Source organism: Gadus macrocephalus, chromosome 7, assembly GCF_031168955.1.
Source record: "Gadus macrocephalus chromosome 7, ASM3116895v1".
NCBI classification, from domain to species: Eukaryota; Metazoa; Chordata; class Actinopteri; order Gadiformes; family Gadidae; genus Gadus; species Gadus macrocephalus.
The window spans coordinates 15,470,225-15,494,344 of NC_082388.1; the positions used below are offsets into that span (position 1 = coordinate 15,470,225).

A 24,120-nucleotide genomic window follows, 5' to 3' on the forward strand; every position below is an offset into this window, starting at 1 on the left:
AAAAACCGCAAGGTCTAGTATGGTGGATACAGCTAGAGGTATGGATATGTAATACTAAGGATGGTGAGACCTACAGGTAGAGATATGGATGTGTGCAGTACTAAGGATGGTGAGACTGTGGTAGAAATTAACCTTACATTCTATGTTAAACTATGATTATTATTAGGCCTACATATCATATATATACTTTAATGGTGGAAAAGAGCTGATCACCTTTAACCTAGATGTTATGTGCCGTGTGACACCAGTGAGTAGGTCCAGGACATTCTCACCTGATGGGCCATGTGGCACATCAGTCAGAGAGTCCAGTCTACTCCCATTGTGATGTACTCTCTGAAGACAATGCTTACATTCACACGTGTGCATCATCTCTGTTTGTATAAGGATAATATATGTTCTAAGGTCACATTGGGATTCAGAAGACATAGGAGTATGCTGACATCCACACAGTATGACACTGATGGGAAATTCTATATTTGATGAAAGTCCAATTTTGTGTGGTGTAAGAATCGGGGATATAAGGAGCTGTCCGGGATTCATTCGGTAGTGTGTATTCGAGGATACCATTCGGCTTTGTTGTCTCTCGTTTGCGGGTGGCAATAAACTCTTCATCTATACTTGACCTGGACTCTCCGATTTCTCTTGCTTATAGCTAGTTGAAGTGAATTAGATAAGTTGTTATTATTAATGCTACAACAAGACCTACAGGTAGAGATATGGATGTGTGTAGTACTAAGGATGTTGATACCTACATGTAGATATGGATGTGTGCAGTACTAAGGATGTTGATGCCTACAGGCTAAGATATGGATGTGTGCAGTACTAAGGATGTTGATACCTACATGTAGATATGGATGTGTGCAGTACTAAGGATGTTGATGCCTACAGGTAGAGATATGGATGTGTGCAGTAAGGATGTTGATACCTACATGTAGATATGGATGTGTGCAGTACTAAGGATGTTGATGCCTACAGGTAAAGATATGGATGTGTGCAGTACTAAGGATGTTGATACCTACATGTAGATATGGATGTGTGCAGTACTAAGGATGTTGATGCCTACAGGTAAAGATATGGATGTGTGCAGTACTAAGGATGTTGATACCTACAGGTAGAGATATGGATGTGTGCAGTAAGGATGTTGATACCTACAGGTAGAGATATGGATGTGTGCAGTTATAAGGATGTTGATACCTACAGGTAGAGATATGGATGTGTGCGGTACTTACAATGTTAATATTTATGGAGATTCAGATGAGTCGGGTGATGGTGTGGTTACCTCTGCAAGTGATAGATTTTGTGCGTGTACTGTCCCTTCTCTCCGTCCTTTTCGTAGGGTTCATTCTTCAGGACCTCCACCCCCTCCCCTCCACCCGTCTCATTCTTACTGGCCTCGGCCACCGAGTACAGCTGGCCCACCTGGTACTGGAGCCCAGAGGGGGAGAGAGAGGGTTAGAACAAGAGGGGATTGGTTGGAAAATTGTGGTGACCCTTAATGACTTCAACACATTGTATAACCTTCATGTCCTTGTGAAAAAATATAGCCTAAAGAGGAAGTAAACAATGGAAAACCCAACGTGTTTTATGTTCATAGGGACTTTTAAACAATGACATATGAATGGCATATGAATCAATTCTGCATAAATCTGTCTTATAATACAAGAGATTTTTGATGCATACTATACATCAAGTTGTCTGTTTCCCAGTATTTTGAAAGCCCTCTAGCAGTCTCCACCAGGACACTGTGTCCATAACTCCTTGTTTGATTATGCTCTCCGTTTGTTGTGCACACAGTCTACAGTATACAAAAGCAGTGTATAACATACATGACAGTGACTATTTTTCTTCACATTTTTTTTTTTTTGTCATTATATTAAGGACCCACGCAACACGCGCGGGTTAATCCCCCTGGTCAACAATTCCCCATGCATTATTTTCACGTGGGCATGTTACATGTGCATCCCGTGATTCATGCAACTCCAGAAGAATGGATTAAACACGCTGATCCTGTCTCGCGCTCTTCTTCTCTACCGCTGCGTTATCTTCTGGTTAATCTCTTACTTTCTTACACTTGTTCTCACTCTGTCACTCGCGCTATTCCTCTTTGCCTTTCTATCTCTAATTACTTCTTAAGCATTTGAATACTTTGCACTTACTCTCCTTGTGAAAAGTACTTTGTTTATAATAATATTATTATTTAGCGTACTTATTTTGCAGGCTCACTTGTGCTGCATTCTCCCGATGCCCCGCAGCTAACTCAGGCTTGTTCTGCTCCTTGTGCACACTTAGGTGTAGAGCCAGGACAAAGGCTCCTGTTCATTTCCTAATAACTTTTAATGCCAACTTTGCACTATAATTAAACAAATACACACACACACACACACACACACACACACACACACACACACACACACACACACACACACACACACACACACACACACACACACACACACACACACACACACACACACACACACACTTATTGTGTTAAATCCAGAGAAAGGATGGGGGTGGAAGTAGGTTGTGGGTTGACCTCTTGTTCCCATGGCTTTTCCTGCTCAAAAGCAAATCATTGCAACAGAGGCATACCAACACAACAAGGCTTTCATTGATGTGAGGACTTAGGGTTACACGAAGCAGCAGTGACTAGCTCTAAACCAGCCTTGAGGTGCTCCGTGTCAGAACCTTTTAATTCCAGAGAGGCTTTAATGCACAATGTCTTTCTTGTCGTTTGTCATTACATTCTGAACCTTTTATGTTTTCCCTTTGACAAAATATAAAGGGGTATGATGTGTAAAAGACACACTGTCTTTAAAAGTATTCTACAAGTCTACATGTCTTGGATTAAAGGGAGCGTGTTCGATTTTCGATGCATAAGATTTGAAATGCAGAGATGTTCAACAGACATTTCTTGAGAATGGAGGTGACCTTCCAGTACAAGCTACACAAACACACACACACACACACTCAACCACACAACCATAAACAGAAACTCACATATGCATGCAACATGCAACGAATAAAGATGCACATGAAGTGACTTACCTCCTCGACAGAGATAGGCAGGATTACTCGGCTGTGGAAGGAGAGAGACAAGAGTTACTCTCAAACCCTTGTCTTGCTCGTCCAAGAAGAACAATCTCTCCTGCTGTTGCTGAGTGAAACGGCTGATTGTAGGGATGGATGTGTCAGTCCTCGGCCTGAGTCCCACACAACGCAATCAGACACATAATTCAAAGATATTTTCAACCCAAGCCATAATTTTCTGTCTGTGATTCATGCATTTGTGCCTAAGGGCAGCAGGACAAAACAGAGAAGGAAGGAGAAAAACCGAGCAAAGAACCGCATGTCGGAAGGGAAGAGTGGCATTACAAGTTGTGATATATGTATGATATGTGGTTAGCAGCGCACTAGCTCTGAATCAACTGTTGTGGGTCGGTATCACACCTTCTCTGCAACATCTCCTTATTAATTAATTTATTAATTAACTTAAAAAAGTTATTGTCAAACACAGTGCTAGTATAATACTTCCCTAATACTGTTCCTCTTCGATATTATACCGTATAATTGGGGAAATATTAAATTGTCGAATGCCAGAGGAAAAAAAATGTGGCTATAGGAGAGTCACTGGAAAGGATTCTGCAGTAAGTTTGGGAAGAGAGACGAAGAGGAGGAGCAGGCCTTCAGAGACTGGGGTCCATTCTCCAGTACTTAGTATTGATTACAATTTCATTCAACCAGCTGTCACTATCGAATTCATTCTGCAATTCTCCCATCTTCTGTGGCATTTTAAATAAGAAAAAATTAAGCCTATTGACATATTTTTATTACAACAAATTAAAAATGTGTCTTCTTTCTATGCTTAATTAAATGTAGTAAGGTGTTTATTTACGTGTTTAATTAGCCAGATAAATACTTGACCTTAATAAAACATTAGGCTACATTGTCTACAGGTAGGCTGTCTGTGTCAGCCTAATTCCCTGGCAGGTGGCAGCTCTTGAAAGTCAAGTGCAATCCAATATTTGGTCCATGTTTTACTTGACATTTATACTTTAATTATTCTGTATTCAAGGGTCGCTAGTGCCACTGGTCCCAAATGTGTCATATAAGTTGTCTGTGTTTGCTGTGCGCGCCCGTTCGTGTCACTCAGTGTGTGACTGCGTTGGAACATCGCACGTCTTTGCAGTATGACCGCGAGTAAATTCTCAGTTTAGTCATGACTTTTTCATTCATTTCTACATGCCTAGCGAGTCTTGTTTCTCCCCACGTAATTTAAATAAACCAGCCATATGTATGGATTGACACCATGCCCATTTGCAGAATTGATACCGGAGGCGATGTTTTAGAATGATCGACCAAATGAACTGATTGAAAACGATATTCAACGCTTAAATAATGCTGCCAAACAACGAGGCCTGAAATAGCAATGGCATCGAACCGAAATGCCCAGATGTCTCTCCTCGCTACCAGCACTCCATGCTAGCTCAAAGCCGTCGCTTCATCTGTCCAACCAGCCCGGCTTATGGAAGACCCAACACAATATTCCCTTTCCTCGGGGGGTTGTTCTCTTCACTCTACGTAGCCCACCCGTCAACAAGATAGCACACACCATTTAGCATCCATTCCTCCAGAGACAGGTAGGAATGCTACTCGGTGGTTTCACCTTCAGAGCCCATCAATAACACGGCGGGAAGGATGTGGGCACGCGCCGCGTCACCTTACAGCTCCCTCTGCCTAGCACACGCACAAGACACTAATCAATCAAAAAGCATTTTGTTATCAGCCAAGCCCGAATTTGAAATCATATTTTATGGTTTGTTGATTGGAAAGGCCACGTTGCAGCCTGATCCGAGACTTGTGATGCAAATGTGAAGGGCACAGCACCCATAAGGAAGGTTGCTACTTTGCACATGTAAATTAATAGCTTTTCAACGCTGATATGTGTGTGTATTACGCGTGTACGGAATGTGTGGCGTAAAAGCCGCACAGATTAATAGCTAAAGCGATGGCGAGATAACCCCATCTGCACTACTGTTATCCCTCCATCGCGCGACTGGCCACAATGTCAGTGGCGGCGCGAGATACGCTGCCTGTACATCAATGCGAAACCCGAGAAATAAACCCACGCAAACGGCTACTTACAATTCCTTTATAAGCATGTTGCCGTCCAATACGTCCCCGAATAACCGAAAAGAGGATCCAGGATTGGGTCGATCCCTCCGTCTGTTGGTTTGTGCCTTCTAGCTTGATCTATTCCACCTCTCCCCTATGTCATTCTACCTCCTGATTTTCTGTTTTCTTGAAATTCACTTCCTGATCCGAGCCTCGGCGCGGCGTTGCCGTAGAGCGCAATACACAGTACCGTAGCCCACTACACTTTGTGTGTCATCGCTCTGAACATGACGTTGGAAGTGGTTCATCGCAATAGGTCGGAGCAACGACTCGCGAATCCTCTGACGGAGGAGAGGAGGCACGGGGACCACCGCTGCTACAGCCTATAGGATGGCGCTCCTCGTGACGCAATGACAATGCATCGAGAGGTCTTCTCGGCTCCTATCTATCTCCGGTTGTGTGTGCGTGTGTTTGTGCCTGCGTATGTGCGTGTTTGTGCGTTTCGTGCGTGCGTGCGTGCGTTCTCTTCCCAAAATTATGTAACGTTGCACTGGTGGCGTATTTATAGCGCATCTGTATCCGTCGATCAGCATCCGCTTATCATTCATTCCTTTCTCATCTCTTAGCAGCCACTGAATTGATTCTACAGACAATCCACTTAATCAGTGGGCATGCTTCTAATTAAAATGGAAGGGTGAACCCGACACCTTTGGATCCAATAATAGCCCTAAACAGCTATACTTATGGAATCAGAGTAAACCGCTCGAATACTCAAGTCGGCTAATGCATTTACACATGTAATTCACAAAATCGAAATGACGTTCGTATTGGTGGCAACAAGCTACATCTCGTCTAGTAGTCTTGTCAAGTCTGTTATAATGTTTTCTCGTCTAGCCTTGTGTCACGACGAGTCTAGTCAACTTAAATCCAGCCTAGTGACTATAATTTAGTCTAGTCAGTTCAGCCTTGTGTCGAGTCAATGGCAATGTCTAGTTTAGTGTAGAAAGGTCTAGTTGTACTCTGATCAGGTCAAGACTGGTCTGGTGACTAGACAAGTCTAGTTTGGTCATAGTGTCTAGTCTGGCCTAGTCTATACTCTGGTTTCGTGGAGGAGCTCAATCTGCGATATGTTTGCGTTCCATGATCCCGGTTCCAATTTGTGTTTAAAAGGAACAGGTGAAACTGAACACCATGACCACCGCTGGAACATTGTACTAAGGGAAAACAGTGACATCTAGGGGATAGAACAAACAACTACACCCTCCCTGTATTGGCTACTCTACACACAAACCATCGTCATATAGTTGGATTTAAATTCCTTTTGAAAATGTTAAACCTCTTTATTCATGCATGTGCTTTGTTATTAGTACATTCCATAACTTATTAGGCACCAGAGGACACGTTCATGACAAATTCAGCCCTTTAATTAAATCAGTACAACTTTATTTTATGTTGAAAGGTTGTGTTAACAGTGAAGTAGCCTATATTCGAATACAGCCAAACGACCGACAGTAATAAAACAGCGCATTCAATAGATGGAAAAGTAAATTAAATGGAAAATAGTTCTAAATTAAATACACAGATGTATATAATGTACGTTTAAGGGGTGATGTTACAGGAGAGGGAGTTTACAGTAGCATGACGGGTGATAAAGTGCTGAACTCAATCGATGATGTTGTTAATGTGACTTTTATAAAAGAGTAGGCAGGTTTAAAGTGCTGCATATACACCTTATGAATTAGAGTTTACCTTGAATATAGGTTAAAAACAGTGTGGTCAGTGTGGTTTACTTATTGTGTATAAAGTTACAAAATAATCATTTTTTTATTTTCAAGTTGTCCAGAAGGCAGACAAGGCACATGTTAGGTTAAAAAAAAAAATAAGACAAATAAGGGTTGAATAAATAATGGTGTACAGTAAGAAACTATTTAAAAATAAACATTTTAAATAATCTTTTTATAATCCCATGGCAGTGTTTCCAATGTAGGACATAAAAGGCCACTTGAAAAGAAGGGCTTTGATTACATGAATACAGTCGATTCGCTGACCCCAAACAATTCATGTTGTTATCATGTATATATACACTTTACGAAACCATCTTAAAAAAGATTTTCCTGTCAGGCATTCTCTAAAATACATATTGGTCCAGTAGCATCATATTACAGTTTCAGATTATTACCAATCAATGGTTTTCAATATTTCGTTTTACAAGATGTGATCACGATGATGTGTTCTGTTGGAGTTTGCGTTGGGTATATCATTAGAAAAAACTACACACAAAACAAAAAATAACTAACAACAGAGCAACAACAGGATACTTGGCTTTCCTTGGCGTTTCCTGTGTCTGTTCTCTTAAAAGGAAGTGATGTCATCATGGAGTGGTTCCCAGTTGTAAACAGAGGGTGGCCGAGGAGGAGCGGGAGAGAAGAGCAAAGATTCGGGGGGAATACAGAGACAGGGCCTCATTCCTTTCACAGTCACTCCTCTACTTCTTCTCTCTCTCCACCTTCAGTGTCTATTTTGTTTCTTTAATACTCCCAGTGGTCATACCTTCTTGTTTCATGCCAACGTCAGTCTCCAGGTTGTTTACGTTGATCTGTGTGCGTGTTTGTGTGTGTGTGTGTGTGTGTGTGTGTGTGTGTGGGCGACACCTAGGTGGCTCAGATATCTAGTGGGAAAGGACAGAGAAGGCTTCTTGATAGCCGTTCCCAGCCGCCCCTTCCTTTGTGAACATGAATGTGTTGATGTATCACATGTGCAAGAGAATCTCGCTGTGGCTAGACGAAGGCCTCTGGTTGGTCGGAGCCATTGAGTTTGGTGTAGATCTTGGCGTAGTTCTGTTTCTCCTTGCGCTCCTTGCGGAGGCTGCGTCTGTAGAAGACGAGGTAGAGGGGCAGCAGGAAGCCCAGCATGCTCACCCCCAGCAGGCCCACGTTTATCTAGGGACCACAAAGCAGAGGTCAGCTTCAGGGCTTAAGCATCATATCTCAGTAGGTCATTCACACACTGTGCTTATTATTTCTGAATGCGTGCCTACATGTGTGCACGGTTCTGTATGTTTGATTCTGTGAATCTGTATACGTGCATGTGTGTGTCATTGGGTGTGTGTGTGTGTGTGTGTGTGTGTGTGTGTGTGTGTGTGTGTGTGTGTGTGTGGGCAGACTCGTACCCAGAGTGGGTCTCCCATCAGTGGTCCCATCATCGCCATGTAAAGCGGCATCTGCAGCAGAGCGAACACAGCGCTGACCAGGGACTGCATGCCCGTCAGACTGCCGAACTGGGACGAGGGGTACCTGGAGAGAGAGAGAGAGAGAGAGAGAGAGATGGAGAGAGAGAGAGGTTCATTCATGACTGCAGACTGGCCTCACACAGGTGGCCCTCAGTTTGCTACCTCAACTGAGCTGTTGTGTACATGCGCTTTGAGCCCTGAGAACTCCAGCCAACTGCCCAAGAGCAAAGAATATCACACTCACAGATAAAGAACACATACACACGCAAAACAAAGACAAACACATACGCACAGATACACTTAAATGGACACCATCGGAAACTTTATTTGGATCTAGCTGGCAATAACTTGTCAGCGGGTAATATTACTGGCTCCATATTGTGACCCACCCTCTGTACTTACACAGCAGCATACAACCCGCCGACAGCCGAGTGGATGAATCCTCTGACCACCGTGTGCAGGACAAAGGACGCAATCTAAAGAAGAACGGACACAAAGGGATTTACACAGATCTTGAATTTCTCAGCGTTTCAGGCGTCAGGATCAGACAGATGTATTAAATATTTGTCTTCAATGTCAACATTTTTGAAAATCTCAAATTCATCAATTTTAGAATGTACTGTCAGAAATGTAACAATTAAATCGTCCGTTGTTTAACAGTTGGCTGTTTCTTTCATCAACAATAAGGGGAAAATGCACAACTCACCTGGATTTCTAGATTGGGCACTAGAGAGGTGACCCCGAAGCCAACCAACAGGAGGTTTGTGAGAATGAACGCTCGCATGGCATTGGTCACCTTCTGGATTTTTTTGTCTCTGACTTTTTTCTTGATATCGTTCCTAGGGTTGAACATGGGATCAGTTTCAAAGACAGATGGATACAGAATCACATACTATCTGACCTCTATCGGAACCATCTAACCCCTACTTTTGATCCTAGATATCACGGACAAAGTGACTCACTTGCTGCAGTTGTCCTTTTCACTGTCTCCATCATCACATTCCTTCAACTTCCAGTCCATGATCTGACCGATGACGGGTGTGGTCATCAGACACAGCAGCTGCAGAATGCCGAAGATTGACGAGTATAGACTCACTGGGAACGCCAGGAAGGAGAGCGCAGGATAAGTGGACACGTATGGGAAATGTGGGTATCACAACAAGACAACAAGAACATTCAGAGGAAAATCCGGTCAAACATCAATATATATAATACAATTATTTGAGAACTGCAGGAGAATGGGTAAGTATTTATGACCAATATTAGATAAGAGAAGTTAGTGTGGAAGGTAAATAAACAGGACATTAGTACATGAGATGGTATTTTCTATGTTAACAGCCAGGGCTAGGTTAAATGTTATCCATCCTCTCTAAGAGCTAACAGTAAACTACTGTTTAGGGCTTACCGACTTCCCTTTTCTCCACTGAAAATACAACCGAAAACACAAGTCAATTTACCTTAGTAACAGTTCTGCATTTAAAAAAAAATGCCCTACAAACTATCATACAGTGAAAATGTATAAAAAAATGACATTTAGGCATTTAATTCTGAAAAGATTATCATAATAACATCAAGACAAACAGGCAGCTAACCCGAACATACCGGTGTTGAGGTCGCCATCGCTGAGGGCCTCCAGGATGTTGTTCATGGCCCCCATGTAGAAGATGAGGCGCAGCTGGGTGATGGACATGGTGACCAGGGTCAGCATGAACATTGGGCTGGTGATGCTCTGCAGGAACGACTGGGCTGCACACACACACACACCAGAGGGGGTTGGTTTAAAGCGCTGCACTTTTGCTAAGAGTGCGCAAGTGGTAGTCGATCACCTCCAGACACCTTGTTATTCAGAACATTTCCATCCGAATGGATTATTTGAATATAGGTTTACTGTCAGTGAAGCAGTAAAGCCCAGGTTATCCTATTTTCTATAAAGTGAGTCATTTTACCTTTATGGGGGGCTGAATTATGCATGCCATTGGGACTTGAACAAGCCCAATGGTAGTTATATATTGATAGATGTGGGAAGGTGAATTAAAAGTGGTACCTTCAATATTCTCTATTGATTTCAATAAAAAGAGCCAATGCTGTGCATCCTTACCCTCCTCCTTGGGCTTGCTCTCCACCTCGAGGTCCATGGTGGACAGGCAGAGCTTGTGGCCCTCCTTGGTGGACAGCTCTCTCTGCTTCAGGCTACTGCCCACGCTCAGACGCCGGCCTACCGTGGTCACCTGCTGGTAGAACTGCTTCCCTGTGATCTTGTGGTCGAAGCCCAGCCAGTTGAACTTGATCTTCACACTGGGAGGAGGAGGAGGAGGATATTACAATGTTTTACTCTCAGCTAAAATGTTCTAGGTCCGAAACAAACATTTATAGTATTAACTATAGGCATCCAAGAGCTAGGATATGTAACCCTTATCTAGCCGTCTACATGCCTTCACCCTTCTCTTTTGATACAACTAGTAAACTGAAATTGGTAGAAAGGTGTATTGGCCTGTGTGTGGTTCTTTAAAGGGTAAAAACATTATTTTTACCCCATGTCCCTTTACGGGTTCAGTACTCTCTCTACCACCATGTCCCCCATGTTTTTGTTCAAAGTTTGTTGTGATGCGTAACGTCCGTGGGCGGGAGAACGCTACGTACGTAAGGGGCGGGATTGAGCAGCTGAACATGGTTTGTAGGCTCAGAGAGCAGCGGTCGGCTTTATAAAATAGCGCTCGCAAGGCAACATCAAAATAATATATAATATACCGGTATGGCGATATTGTCTCAACTACATATCCGATGAAGAGAAAGTTCTCTCACGGACACGTCGGACAGCGAAATATTTGATTTAATCTTAAGGCATGATCACGGGAAAAGTACTGGCAGCAAAGTTTACCAAGAACACATTCGATGAAACAATAGGTGAACAACATTCTTATAGGGAACGTTTCTATTGTGGGTAGGGAGTGGGAGTGACCTAAGGCCAAGTCAATGTAATACAGTGGGTGGATATTGGACATGTCTGCAGGTTTGTAAGACATGGCTGTAAATAGTTTACACAACAAAGAACTCAGTCGATTGGCCTGGTCACAAAACCAGACTTACTGGCTCCAGTGGGAACTTAACGAATTAACTTAACCTCTCTCAGTTAAGAAAGGAAGGGATTTGTTTTAAGATACAGGGAGAATGAATGAATACAGTTCCTTCTAATGTAATAATTATATAAACAAGGTTAATATAATTTGTATGTGATTGTATATTTATAGTTATGATTGATATTTCCACGACAATATCGCTTTCAAAAATATACCGGTATAATTTTAAAACCGGTATATGGCCCAGCCCTAGGCCCAGTTGTGGTTCTTACGTGTAGTCCATGTCGTCAGGCCCTGGGAAGGGCTCCAGGGGCCAGTTCAAGAGGCAGTTAAGGAAGACGATGCCGGCGCACGCGGCCCACACCACCAGGATGGTGATGAAGGGCACCCCGAGGTCGTAGATCACCTGTGACGACATGCAGAACATGAATTAGTCATAGTCATAGATCACCTGCTGTACTGGAGACTTTTATGGAACCTCATTGATTTGACTGACTCCTGTGATTAAAATATGATTCAAATGAGGAGAAATCCATAGATCCCTGATGTTCACAACAACACAAATAAATGATCTGTCTGTGTGTGTGTGTGTGTGTGTGTGTGTGTGTGTGTGTGTGTGTGTGTGTGTGTGTGTGTGTGCTTTTACATGTCGATGTGTGTGTGCCTGTACATGTACATGTGCATGTGTGTGCACGTGTGTTTAGTGTCTTGATCACAATGAAAAGCAGTAAAACTGCCTCCGTCCTGTGTGCGTGCGCATGTGTGTGTGCATGCATGGGTGCTTTTGTGCGTAAGTCTAGTTACCTTGAGTCCAGGGAAGGTGACAGCAGAGGAGGCGTAGGAACCAATCATCAGGGCGATGAACGTGGAGCGCAGGTCCCCAAACATGTTGGGCAGCTGGAGAGAGAGCGAGAGAGAGAGCGAGAGAGAGAGCGAGAGAGAGAGAGAGAGCGAGAGAGAGAGAGAGAGAGAGAGCGAGAGAGAGAGCGAGAGAGAGCGAGAGAGAGCGAGAGAGCGAGAAAGAGAGCGAGAGAGAGAGAGAGAGAGATTAATTACACACTGGTTCAAACTGCTACGTGTTCTACTGCAGGGGGAGGAAGAATGCTGTTGACTGAAGAAACAACCGACACACACAACAAGCTGACCTGCTTTCAACAGCAACAACAGCAAAACAAATGACATAATATTAAAGAGGGAGCAATGGTCAGAGAGGCTGGGAGAAAGACACAGAGAGACAGAAAGAAAGGGCGGGTGAGGTAGAGAGAGAGAGAGAGAGAGAGAGAGGGGTATGTGGTAAGGTCACCTTTGACAGCTGTCATTGGCAGTGAACTTGGGGCTCACCAATGATTAACCAGCAGCATTATTACAGCTCTGCCTGGCCGGGACCTCAGAGCACGATCAATGTAACAGTCAAGGAGTACAATAGAGTTGAATGATTAACCTCTTCTCCCCTCGTAAAGTACAGGACATTAAGCACACACATAGGGTGACTTGGTGTATGGAAAGGCCAACTGGTAAAGGTGCTGTTTCATCATTTGATTTTTTTTCTTGCTAGTCTTGCCATTTTTTTCCTTATTTTTAACTATTTATAGTTTAATATGTTCTTGGTAATGCCATCTATCTATCTTCTAATTTGACTATGCATAAAGTCAACTGGATAGATATGCAAAATCTCAATTTGGATCACATAAAATTGTGGTTCTATGTTAATCACGCAATGGTAAGAAGCTTTACGTAGCAGGGTTAGGCTTGGGTAATTAAAGCAAGGCTAATGTTATTACAGACCTGTTTATCCTCATGAGACTTTTGGAAGGAAAGTGGTATTTGTTGAGCTTTTCCTATTCCTCATGTAGACACATCTAATTCTTTCCTCAGAGTAACGATGACATTTACACAGAAGAGTGATGTGTTTACATGAAGGAGGGGGGGGGGGGGGGGGGGGGGGGATATGGAGATTAACCACCCAGGGCCTCTCTCAGGAGACCTGCATCACCATGGCATAGATCTGTACCTTGCTATGCATGTGAGATGTGTGTGTGTGTGTGTGTGTGTGTGTGTGTGTGTGTGTGTGTGTGTGTGTGTGTGTGTGTGTGTGTGTGTGTGTGTGTGTGTGTGTGTGTGTGTGTGTGTGTGTAAAAGAGAGACATATGGGGACTAAGCAACTAAGTAAAATGAAATTAGGTTTAGACAAAACAAACATGAAATATTTTGATACCAATCAATCAAGAGAGAGAGAGAGAGAGAGAGAAAGAGAAAGAGAGAGAGGATTGTTGTTGCTACAGCAAGCTTAATAAAAGTCTGAATCAGGGGGCTGGAGGGGGGTGCCTGAAAGTTATAATGAGCTATCTGTTAAACAACGTCCCTAATCACCCTCCTCCCCCTCTCTCTCTCTCTCTCTCTCTCTCTCTCTCTCTCTCTCTCTCTCTCTCTCTCTCTCTCTCTCTCTCTCCCATAAGCTTTTTTCTAACTCTTTCTCTTGCGGGCCATCCTGTACAGCGCAGCCAAAAACATAATGGCACAGAAACACAAATACAAAGCAACACAACAACATACCAATAACAACATACTGTCAAACAATCAAGACAAGTTCTGTACAATAAATTATTATTGTAATTGAATGTAGAAGAACTGAAAATATAGCTTCTGGAAATCTATTGCTTACAGTTTGGCTTTTGCCCTGATTTGCCTTTATCTAATTAATTTACTTTAGATTGATTGATTTGGATTTTTTAAGATTCTATGCGTAATTTTTTGCACTCCTAGCCATTCCTGGAAGGAGGGACTCTTCCAATGTGTTGAGTCCAAAGATTTGAGTTATGACAAAAAGTTGTTGTAATCATCATAGTAACACATATATACACATAACTTCAAAACTCGACGATTTGCACCAAATGGTACAGGAACACAGATTAACAGGCACAGGGACATTTGTGTGCAAAAACCCACACAAACACACACACACACACACACACACACACACACACACACACACACACACACACACACACACACACACACACACACACACACACACACACACACACACACACACACACACACACACACACAGATAAACACACTTACCGTGAGAGAGGTGAAGGTCATGCACATTCCCCCGAAGCCGTTGAACGTCAACGCAATAAAGATAAGCACGGAAAGTTCTGGAGGAGAGGAAAATTAGGATGATAATGATGATGAGCTTCATGAGACCTTAACGGACATAATGACAACCGATCGTTAAGAAACCCAGTCTGGGTTTCTCTCTGGTGAGGGGAAATAAGACTTACCATTTGGGTTGTAGGCTCCATAGGCAATGAGCAGGCAGGAGAAGCCGAAACATGTACTGAAACAGACAGAAAGGTAAAAGAAAGAAAGAGGGACAGAAAGAAACGGTGAAAGAAAGACACACAAACAATGTAAATTAAAAAAACTATTATTTTCAAACCCTTTTTTTAATCATAAACACGCAAATGGGAACACATGAGACTTCTACAACTTAGTCTCTAGTAGTGGAGACAGGAAGTGTTGGATCGAACTTAATTCGCTGCCTACCTTCCCAGGAGGCGGAGCTTGCGGGGTCCGTACTTGTCCATCACGATGCCCAGAGGCAGGGTGATGGCGGACAGCAGGAAGGATCCCACGGTGAAGGCCATGTTCAGCATCTCGTCCTGCTCCTTGCAGATCAGCCAGCCGTTCATCTTCTGGGGCCCGTCCTGGGGCGCCAGGGCCTTGATCTGCACGCTGTCATCATTGCCCTCAATCTCTCTGTAGAAGTCGCTGAACTCGTTGGTTGTGGGAATCGCCACGGGCAACGTCAGATTGTAGGCGGCGGAGCTGTTTCCTAAGCAGGGGCGATAGACATGGGGTGGTATGTTTTAACATTTGGTCCATGTTGTGCTAGGGACTGACATTGTTCCTTTGTAAATCAGCAGCCTTTTAAACTCCAGAATGAATAGAGGAACCAGGGGGGGTGTCTAATGTGGATTTAGGAACCATTGTTATTGTGACATAGGGCTACGCACCAGAAAAAATAACAGAGGAATTAAGAGGAAACGGAGGTGCCTTGAGGTAAAATAGTACGTCAGAAACCGTCTAAGTCTGTCTGGTCAAAGATTGTTTCGATTTCATAACTACTCATTAATAAGCCTACATTCTTGTAAATACTAAACTGAGGAAAACAGCTTTTACAGATAATGATGCAACTCAAGGTCCTGATCACATGACCCCGGTCAACGACCTATGACGGTACAGCCGGCGGTCACAGGCGCACATGACCATGTGCCTAGCCTTGTGCATCTGTGCTATACCTATACTTTGCACACACGCACACACATACACACACACGTGAGCACAAACACACACACCAATAGCGCACTGCTGCTGTAATACATTACCAGGAGTTGATTGCATTCCATACATGACCAATAAAACTGGTGAGGCGGAAACGTGACAAAAAAGTAATGTCATCTGATTAAAAGTGCTGCCATGGCATTGCTCATCACAGAGCACCGGCAGCAGCGGGCAAAGTCAGTTTATGGTCGCACAGCTGATAAGACGTAGGGCAGTTTTAATCACTGTCTCTGTGTGTCTGTTTTCCATCTTTGTCCTCCTAGTCGTCCACATTAGATCCTCACACGTACTGGATTTTAGGGGCAGATTCCGAAATTAGGGAATAAACAATTACAGATACCGATATATCGGCCGATATTCATTATCGGCCGATATAAGAGCACTGTGGAGGTGATGATGGGTGCTATTCCAGCATCTGTGGCCACGATGCTTTGACTACCAATGTTGTCAATGCCCCCAATGATGAGACTTCAGCCCCCTACTACAAGGCAGCAGGGTCTGCGGCTATGGGCCAACTTTGTTTAGACATTTTGATCATTGTCTTAGAAGTGCTTCATTTTGCAGTGTACATTACAACTTTAAACCTGTGCCCTCAAAAGGACATGCCCCTGCTTAAACCATGCTGGGAAAATGCAGAATCATTGGAATGGAAAATATTGTAGAGGTTCCTCCAAAAAACAACTGTCTTACCCTTTTTACTGCCTATTCAGTATCTAGCTTCTTTCTCTTCCTCTTTATCTACACCAACAGACTTTAGACTTCCCTATCACAGTAATTAAAGGAATCTTTGGACAGCAAAATAAATGCTGAGTTAGGCCGGAAACTGAGTACCTTGCTTAATATTAGATTTTTAGCTAGTGGGCCCCAGCTCGAGAAAAAGTGTCAATGAAACGCAAAATGATAGCCACAAACAACAGCTGATGCCCTCTCTCTCATTGAAAGACTCTCCGTTCTCCCCTGTCTACATTCCCTTTATCTTTCTCTCCTTCTGGAGCAGTGTCCTGATTGGACAAATTGTGTGATTAGATCTCACCTTGGTTCTCAGGAAGACCGAACAATCTTCCTTTTCATTGGTTCCAGAAAGGAGAAGGGACCACACAGATTCATATCTGGTTACCCCTTGATGAAAAGAGCTCCAGGCTCCCGGGGTAGTTATGTATAAACGCTTTATATGCCTTAGTGTATTTGTGTGTGTGTGTGTGTGTGTGTGTGTGTGTGTGTGTGTGTGTGTGTGTGTGTGTGTGTGTGTGTGTGTGTGTGTGTGTGTGTGTGTTGTGTGTGTGTGTGTGTGTGGTGTGTGTGTGTGTGTGTGTGTGTGTTTGGGTGTGTGTGTGTGTGTGTGTGTGTGTGTGTGTGTGTGTGTGTGTGTGTGTGTGTGTGTGTGTGTGTGTGTGTGTGTGTGTGTGTGTGGGGGGGGGGGGGTTGAATATTGTCTACTTCAGAAGACAGCAGACTAGCGGTCATTTAGAACCCTAGACTGGGTGCCAATTTTAGAACATTGGCAATTACAGTGATGATTTTTCATCACTGTACATTTTTCCTAGGGCAATATCAAGGCAATTTTTAACTAACTGACCATTATAACTTACTCTATAAAGATAGCACACGAAGACTCCATCTCAATCGTGCTCTGCGTCCTACAAAATATTACTATTCAGATGTGACCACAAAATCGCACGTATTGTCAATTTCCTGCTTGGCCCGATGTACGTGTGAATTCCAAAAAAAGGTTGAATAGAAGATGGCGCATGTGAATATTCGCCAAAGCAGTGTTTCGTTGACCAACTTCTCTTAAAAATAATTGGGAGATAATCTGTTTACCCTTCTAGACTACTTTGGATTATAGCAAGCAACAAACGATATCTTCTTACATATCTTTCACTCGGTGTTCTGTGAATGGTGAAATACTAGTTTGCGATGTAAGAGATAAGATCTGTAGGAGGAACTGCGGGCCATTGTGCTATGCTTCTGAAAACAGCCCTGTTATGTAATCAGCACGAGCGACGAGTGAAGGACAAAATCAGTTTCTGTTCCATGGATCGGACACGCCACATTTCCATGCTCCATGTGCTCACTGCACATCAGAACTTTGCTCTGCGCCCGACAAGAGTAATTAACGTTAGATGAGTTTTAGATTGTGCCAATAAAGATAAGATAATGAGCTTAAACGGAACATGATGCTGTAATACTTTCGCACCAATCAGACATAGACATTGCTATCCTATATGTATATTTATATGTATATTTATATATATATATATATATATATATATATATATATATATATATATATTTATATGTATATATATATATATATATATATATATATATATATATATATATATATATATATATATATATATATATATATATATATATTAGAGGCGCTTGAAAGGCGCCTCTAAATTAAATGTATTATTATTATTATATATATATATATATATATATATTTATTTATTTTAACTGAAATATTTACTCTTATAATTTATTATATCTAATTAAAGCAGTTATAATTACACTCCAAGAAACCTCGTCTCTCACTCGCTCAATCTGAGTGTTTCTGTGTTTGACTGACTTCCTGCTTTCATTTTTTTTTCAAGCAAACGAACGGAGTCGAGACAAATTGAAACAAACACGACAGTGACTCTAAAGGCTCATGGACAATACGTGCAAGAAAGAAAGAAAAACATTTCCTTATTTCTGTCACGTAGGGCCTACTTACAGATGAAGAGTTCAGTGCGGTCACAACACAACATACCAAAGTCCCAAGTCTCCACTCACCCGCTTCCTTGTTGCACATGTAGGAGTAGAAGCCCTCCGACTTGAGCATGATGAGCAGCGAGCCCCAGCCCAGCAGCACGGCCGAGAAAAGCAGGTTCTCAACCACCGCCGTCACAGCCATCCACCAGCGGCGCGCGAACGCCGTGGCCAAGGTTGGAGCCATGCTTCCCCCCTTCACCGACGACAGAGAGAGAGAGAGCGAGGAAGAGAAGTGCGTAGAGGGAGAGAGGTGGAGCGAGTACAGGCAGGTAGAGACAGAGAGGAGTGGAAGTGGTTCTGCCCTGCTAGTCTGTAGGGAGGAGAGCGAGGGGAGAGGTGGAGGGAGGGAGTCCCGTTATTGTTGACCTTGTGGAAGGCAGGGCAGGGGCCGTCCAACGCTATACCATCACAAGATAATGTAAGCGAACTTTGCTCCTAAAACTTGAGATGGCTGACTGATTCAATAAGCGGAAGAACATCTGGCATATTTCCTTTGTCATCAATATTTTCAACCCACGGGTTTTAATCTCTCTGTTGTATTGGCCTAATCATATAACAGTAAAGGATGTGTTGTTAAAAACATATGAACGAATTGGCTATAGAACGTACAGTAGATGGACGTCGTTACGCGCCAAGTTTGGTGTTACAGAAGGAACATGTGAACGACGAATAATCGCTTATTCAACAGACAGACCAGGACAGTAAACGTCATATCAGCCCCATGAATCACCCGAGGGCAGATTTGTAAACCGGTAAAAACCGGTGGTTGAAGTGGAGCGTTGTTATGGGGTCGTCCCCGGCCCCATAACAAGCCAGCCCGTGTTGGCCCCTCCTGTCCTGACTAATGTCCTCACATAAGCCCACCGAACAGTACTCTCCTCGGCAATTAGTCCGGGGGCATCCATAATCATAAAAGAGAGAGGAGAACAATACACACTCTAGCGGTGTTCCGTCCTGCTCTCGTTGGCTTTCCCTCTCCTACCAAGTTTCTCTTGTTTACCCCTGAACACCACAATCATACTCTGGGCTATGTCTACAGCCCAGAGATTATTGAAACGATTATAACATAGTAGTAATCGGCTGTAGCATACATACCGCTGAGTAGTCCACTCTTCATAGCAGATCCACCGGCCTGCCTGGGGATAGCTAGGTTCAACTGATCCTCCACGACTGGTTTGACTGATATAGTGACAACTTTAGAAAGAGGCTTTCCAGCAGCCGGCGTTTCGCGGCTGTCTAATGGCTGTCCAGGGTCCTGATCGTTTATTGCGCATCACTGGCCAATCCAGAGAGCTCAAGAGACGCTGCCTCGCCCTCTAACCCAGCCGCTCAAATCAAACCACACCAAGGTTTTCGATCTCACTTTGTCTTTACTTCCCGTATCGTAATGTTGGACCTCGTGTCCACTGTAACGAAACGTGAATTGACTTGAAAAAAACTAAACGGATTAATTGAGACAATAATACAACGATTATTCAATCAATAAAGTCTAGGCTATTTAAAGTGTAGATAGGCCTAATGAATGGATGTTATCTGAGGTAGACGACGGAGACGATCGATAAGCGACGATCGTATTGGGCTAATACAATGAATGTGGACCAGAATACTTGGCTGTGGTCTGTTGTTCAACTTCAGATCACTCCGGTCTGCAACAACAGTTTGGTTGGTATTTGGAAATGGGGGGGGGGGTTACCAAAACGATAAAGCATTCTAGATAAAGCTATGTCTGTGCGCGCGCGGGTGTGTGTGTGTGTGTGTGTGTGTGTGTGTGTGTGTGTGTGTGTGTGTGTGTGTGTGTGTGTGTGTGTGTGTGTGTGTGTGTGTGTGTGTGTGTGTGTGTGTGTGTGTGTGTGTGTGTGTGTGTACGTGTGTGTGTGTCATAATTATTCTTCATAGGCCTATAGACAGACTTTCGGCACTAGCCTACAATGTTAATCCTGTGTTTGAACACAATTTAACAATTTAATTGCATGTAGAATAGCCTACAATATCAGACGGAGGAGTCGTTTATTAACATTGATTAGGTTACAAGATCACTGATCAAAGCCACGATTCGCCCATGAACCGACGGGCTAAATGGGGCAATAATGATTCTCTTTTGTTTACCTCGTTTCAATATGAATGTAAATTATTGATACTGGCAGATGCTTGAGACTTGGTAGCCTAGCCTACAAACTACTTTTGCAGTTGTTTTCAATTGAGTGAAAATAGCGATACGCCCCACACTTATCTTGTTTTTAACAGGCAGGTTTTTTTTTTGACAAGCAAGAAAAATTAGGATGACAGCATTCTTTATTCAGATAAGAAATGGATGCTTAGATCAGCCCTTCCCCTGTTTTTTAGAGGTGGAGTGTGGAATAATAGGAACATACGTGTATAATATATTTGTACAACGTGACCTGGATGGACTCAACTAGGCATCCTTTAGGGGGCGACAAACACCATCGAACGAAATGCTACGAAACTGAAAAAATACCGTTACTGAACCTTATCTTATCCTCACATTCCACCATTTTATTGCACATTCTTGGTCTGCTAGTTCGTGGTCACAACATGATAAGACCATACAGGTTTAAAGAGTCAAGGGCTTTGTTTATTAATTGGTTTCATTCACATAAGAAGCAGAAATTGAGCCACTTGTGGGCCCCGCTTCAGGATCCCCAGGCCTCAAGACATCTGCACGGGAGACGTGATGGAAGCAGAGTAAACATAAAATAGTGCGACAAACAAAATAATAAGTGCAGTCTTATAATGCAAAGGGAAAATAAATATTTCTTACCGTTAGAGATTGGAGCTGGGGGAAAATAAGAAGATAATGTTTAGTTGAGTGCGGAAAGCAGCGCTCAACAATTGTTATTCTTGGATTCTTCTTTCTTTATTGTTCTCAGTAAACTTTGGCACTTATACTTTATGAGACTTGAATATGTTGGACATCTGGGAATGGGCTGCATCTACCTACTTTTCTTACAAAATATTGTTTGTCATTGCTTTTTACAATATATGAACGCCCTATATAGCTTTAACAAAAAGCTAAACATTTCAGACAAAAGTCAATATTTAATAAGAAATCGAATTTAGAGCTTCAACTGTTACGTTGGTTCTTGTTTCACAGGGGTTCAAATGATTCTGCTATTGGAAATACAAGCATCGGGCGTTTATGTGGGAGGCGTTTCTTAAAACAGTCTCGTCTCAACACATTATTTTTTAACTCGCGTTCAGCTCACATACTTGAAGTGACAGATGTTGGACATCCACGTGTTCTACTTCTGCTGAATGTCCATGTCCAATTTAAAGTAGTCTGAGTTATAGTTTTTGAGAATGATTAGATGGTTTGAGGCTATGTTATTCATACATGGCTGTTTGTCCGCTAATGCCACTTAAAAAACGATACTTTTCCTCGTCATGCTATTTACACACACAATTTGTCACATGGAAGATGAGCCTCCACGGATTCCAACAGTTTAAGCTTCATCATTCTGTCACCTAATCTCAAGGAACTAAATGTGAAAGAATACAATTAACACTTCACTGTTTTTAAGATGCATCCCCAAACGATGATTTATCTTTTTGTAATGATCAAACTAATACTACTGTAGTTCTAATTCTAAATCATACAAATACTTATCATACCAATACTACTATGTAAATTAGTAGCAATACTGTACCATACGAATACTACTACTAATACTACTATTTATCCTACTACTTATTCTTCTTCTACTGTTCTACTTGTCATGCTATTAAAAAGTCCTTAACCATGACGCTTAATTATGCTTAAACTCATTTTACACCACTCATCACATTTTCTGCAAGAAGCACTTTCTCCAGTTGACCGTTCCTTTCAGAACAAAGATTACGTAACAGGGATTTCTGGGGACGTATGCACAAGCACAATGACACACACACACACACACACACACACACACACACACACACACACACACACACACACACACACACACACACACACACACACACACACACACACACACACACACACACACACACACACACACACACCTCGTAGGGTGTAGATGTGCTCAGTGCCGGGGTTTTCCACCACCATCTCCGCAGTCTGGAATGTCCCGGGGAAGAGGTCAAACACGTCATCGCGGTGCGCAGCGTTGGTCTGTAGCGATATGTAGCCCTAGTGGGGCATTAGAATATCTAGACATGGACTAGTGTCTAGGTTCGTAAGGAGGGAAGAATTAAATGACAACAATGATCAACTGGAGCCACAGGTTGCTATTAAATTGACTGTATTCTTGGTAGGAAAAATTATGATAAAATGGATTTCATTGCAATCAATAACATTCACCAATGTTTCACAATTTAAACCATAACATTAAGTCAGGAACAATTATCTTTAGCCACCATAGAATGGCTGCAAAATGTCCATTCGAATTTTTTTAATATTTAAACAATAAAATAATATTATAATAAAATTCCTTGCAAGTGTTCCTTAGATTCTTCTGTTCGGCCAGTTCAGCATGCGTTAGTCAAAAGGGGAAATGTCAAGTCAGAAGTCAAGGGTCATGTGTGGCGCTTCAGAGCGCTTTCACCTGAGATACTCAAGTGATTCAGGTATATGAAGGATATGCTCCTCCTGGGCATGGGTGATCTCGGTCCACTCCTTTGGATAAGGAGGTATCTTCTTCCCTAGCTCGCCACCCCTTCATCAAGGGGAATTCGATCCAAATTCCAAAGTGTTTCCAAGGACTCCAAAAAACCTAGCCTATATAACAACAGGCTATTATACATGGGTCTTACAATCATACTCTTAATGGCCATAATGGATATCATCAAAAACATACTGTTGAAACACAATAGTATTGCAGTAATGCAAAATTATCTTTTTAACTATATCATGAATTACAAATCATTTCAACTCTTTTAACCATGAAATATGATTAAATACGCCTTAGTTAACATGTAACGTAAAAAACATCTTACAGGCTTCACCTCAACATATTACAATCTGCGGCGGCGGTCAACAACCTCGCCCTGCTCCCCTTTGCCCTGGTCTCCTTGTCGGCTGGCAGGGAGGCTTACGGCCCGGAGGAGGCCGCAAGATGGCTGACGGTTTCCCGCTTCTCCAGCGCCATCCTTCAGCTATGCCAGCCAATAGCTGTTTCGGCCGGCCGGCATAAATTATGGGCCACCATGATCCAGAGGGCCATATGGCTCTCTCACACTGCGGTTCCGGAACGAGAGCGGGCCAGCCTCGTCCAGGGCCCATTAGCTCCGGATGGACTATTTGGGCCCCGGTTCTCGGTGGTGCTCGCTCACCAGCAGTCCGTCCTTGAGAATCGTTCCCGGTTCGGGGCGATTCTCACGGCAGCCCACCAGCAGGCCGGGAGGAAGCGGGGTCCAGGCTGGTCCCAGCGCTCCAGGGGGCCACCTCCAACCCCGATGCCGCAGCAGCAGTCGCAGCAGCAGCAGCAGCAGCAGCAGCAGCCGCCGCCGCAGCCGGGGAGAGCAGCACCGCGGGGCAAGAAGTTCCGCAAGCTTGCTCCCACTTTTTCTTACCCTAATAAAGAAAGAAAAGACTGTTTGACCGAACAGCAGTACATACTCCCTAAAGAGCGA

At 43.1% G+C, this 24,120-nt stretch overlaps 1 protein-coding gene and 1 long non-coding RNA gene across 5 annotated transcripts; both read right to left on the reverse strand.

Moving 5' to 3' along the window:
• Window positions 1–1,044: 1,044 nt before the first annotated feature.
• On the reverse strand, window positions 1,045–5,591 carry LOC132461639 (uncharacterized). 3 transcript variants are annotated; one of them, XR_009526650.1, is made up of 4 exons: window positions 5,146–5,591; window positions 3,049–3,079; window positions 1,149–1,425; window positions 1,045–1,059 (listed from the first exon to the last, which is right to left on the reverse strand). It is a non-coding gene; the product is annotated as an uncharacterized LOC132461639 (long non-coding RNA). The 3 variants fall into 3 exon arrangements; XR_009526649.1 differs by lacking the exon at window positions 1,045–1,059 and adding an exon at window positions 1,091–1,105; XR_009526648.1 differs by lacking the exon at window positions 1,045–1,059 and having other exon boundaries at window positions 1,131–1,425; window positions 5,146–5,575.
• Window positions 5,592–6,523: 932 nt separating this feature from the next.
• slc43a2b (solute carrier family 43 member 2b) lies at window positions 6,524–19,902 on the reverse strand. Of its 2 annotated transcripts, XM_060056876.1 has the most exons (15): window positions 19,627–19,902; window positions 18,553–18,841; window positions 14,974–15,262; window positions 14,709–14,764; window positions 14,506–14,582; window positions 12,226–12,318; window positions 11,694–11,827; window positions 10,443–10,639; window positions 9,947–10,090; window positions 9,750–9,767; window positions 9,307–9,439; window positions 9,051–9,183; window positions 8,747–8,820; window positions 8,285–8,408; window positions 6,524–8,054 (listed from the first exon to the last, which is right to left on the reverse strand). In XM_060056876.1, exons 2-15 carry the CDS (start codon window positions 18,713–18,715, stop codon window positions 7,893–7,895), a joined length of 1,797 nt encoding a protein of 598 aa, XP_059912859.1. In that variant the 5' UTR covers window positions 18,716–18,841; window positions 19,627–19,902; the 3' UTR covers window positions 6,524–7,892. The 2 variants fall into 2 exon arrangements, with proteins under 2 accessions (XP_059912859.1, XP_059912860.1); XM_060056877.1 differs by lacking the exon at window positions 9,750–9,767 and having other exon boundaries at window positions 19,627–19,892.
• Window positions 19,903–24,120: the final 4,218 nt, after the last annotated feature.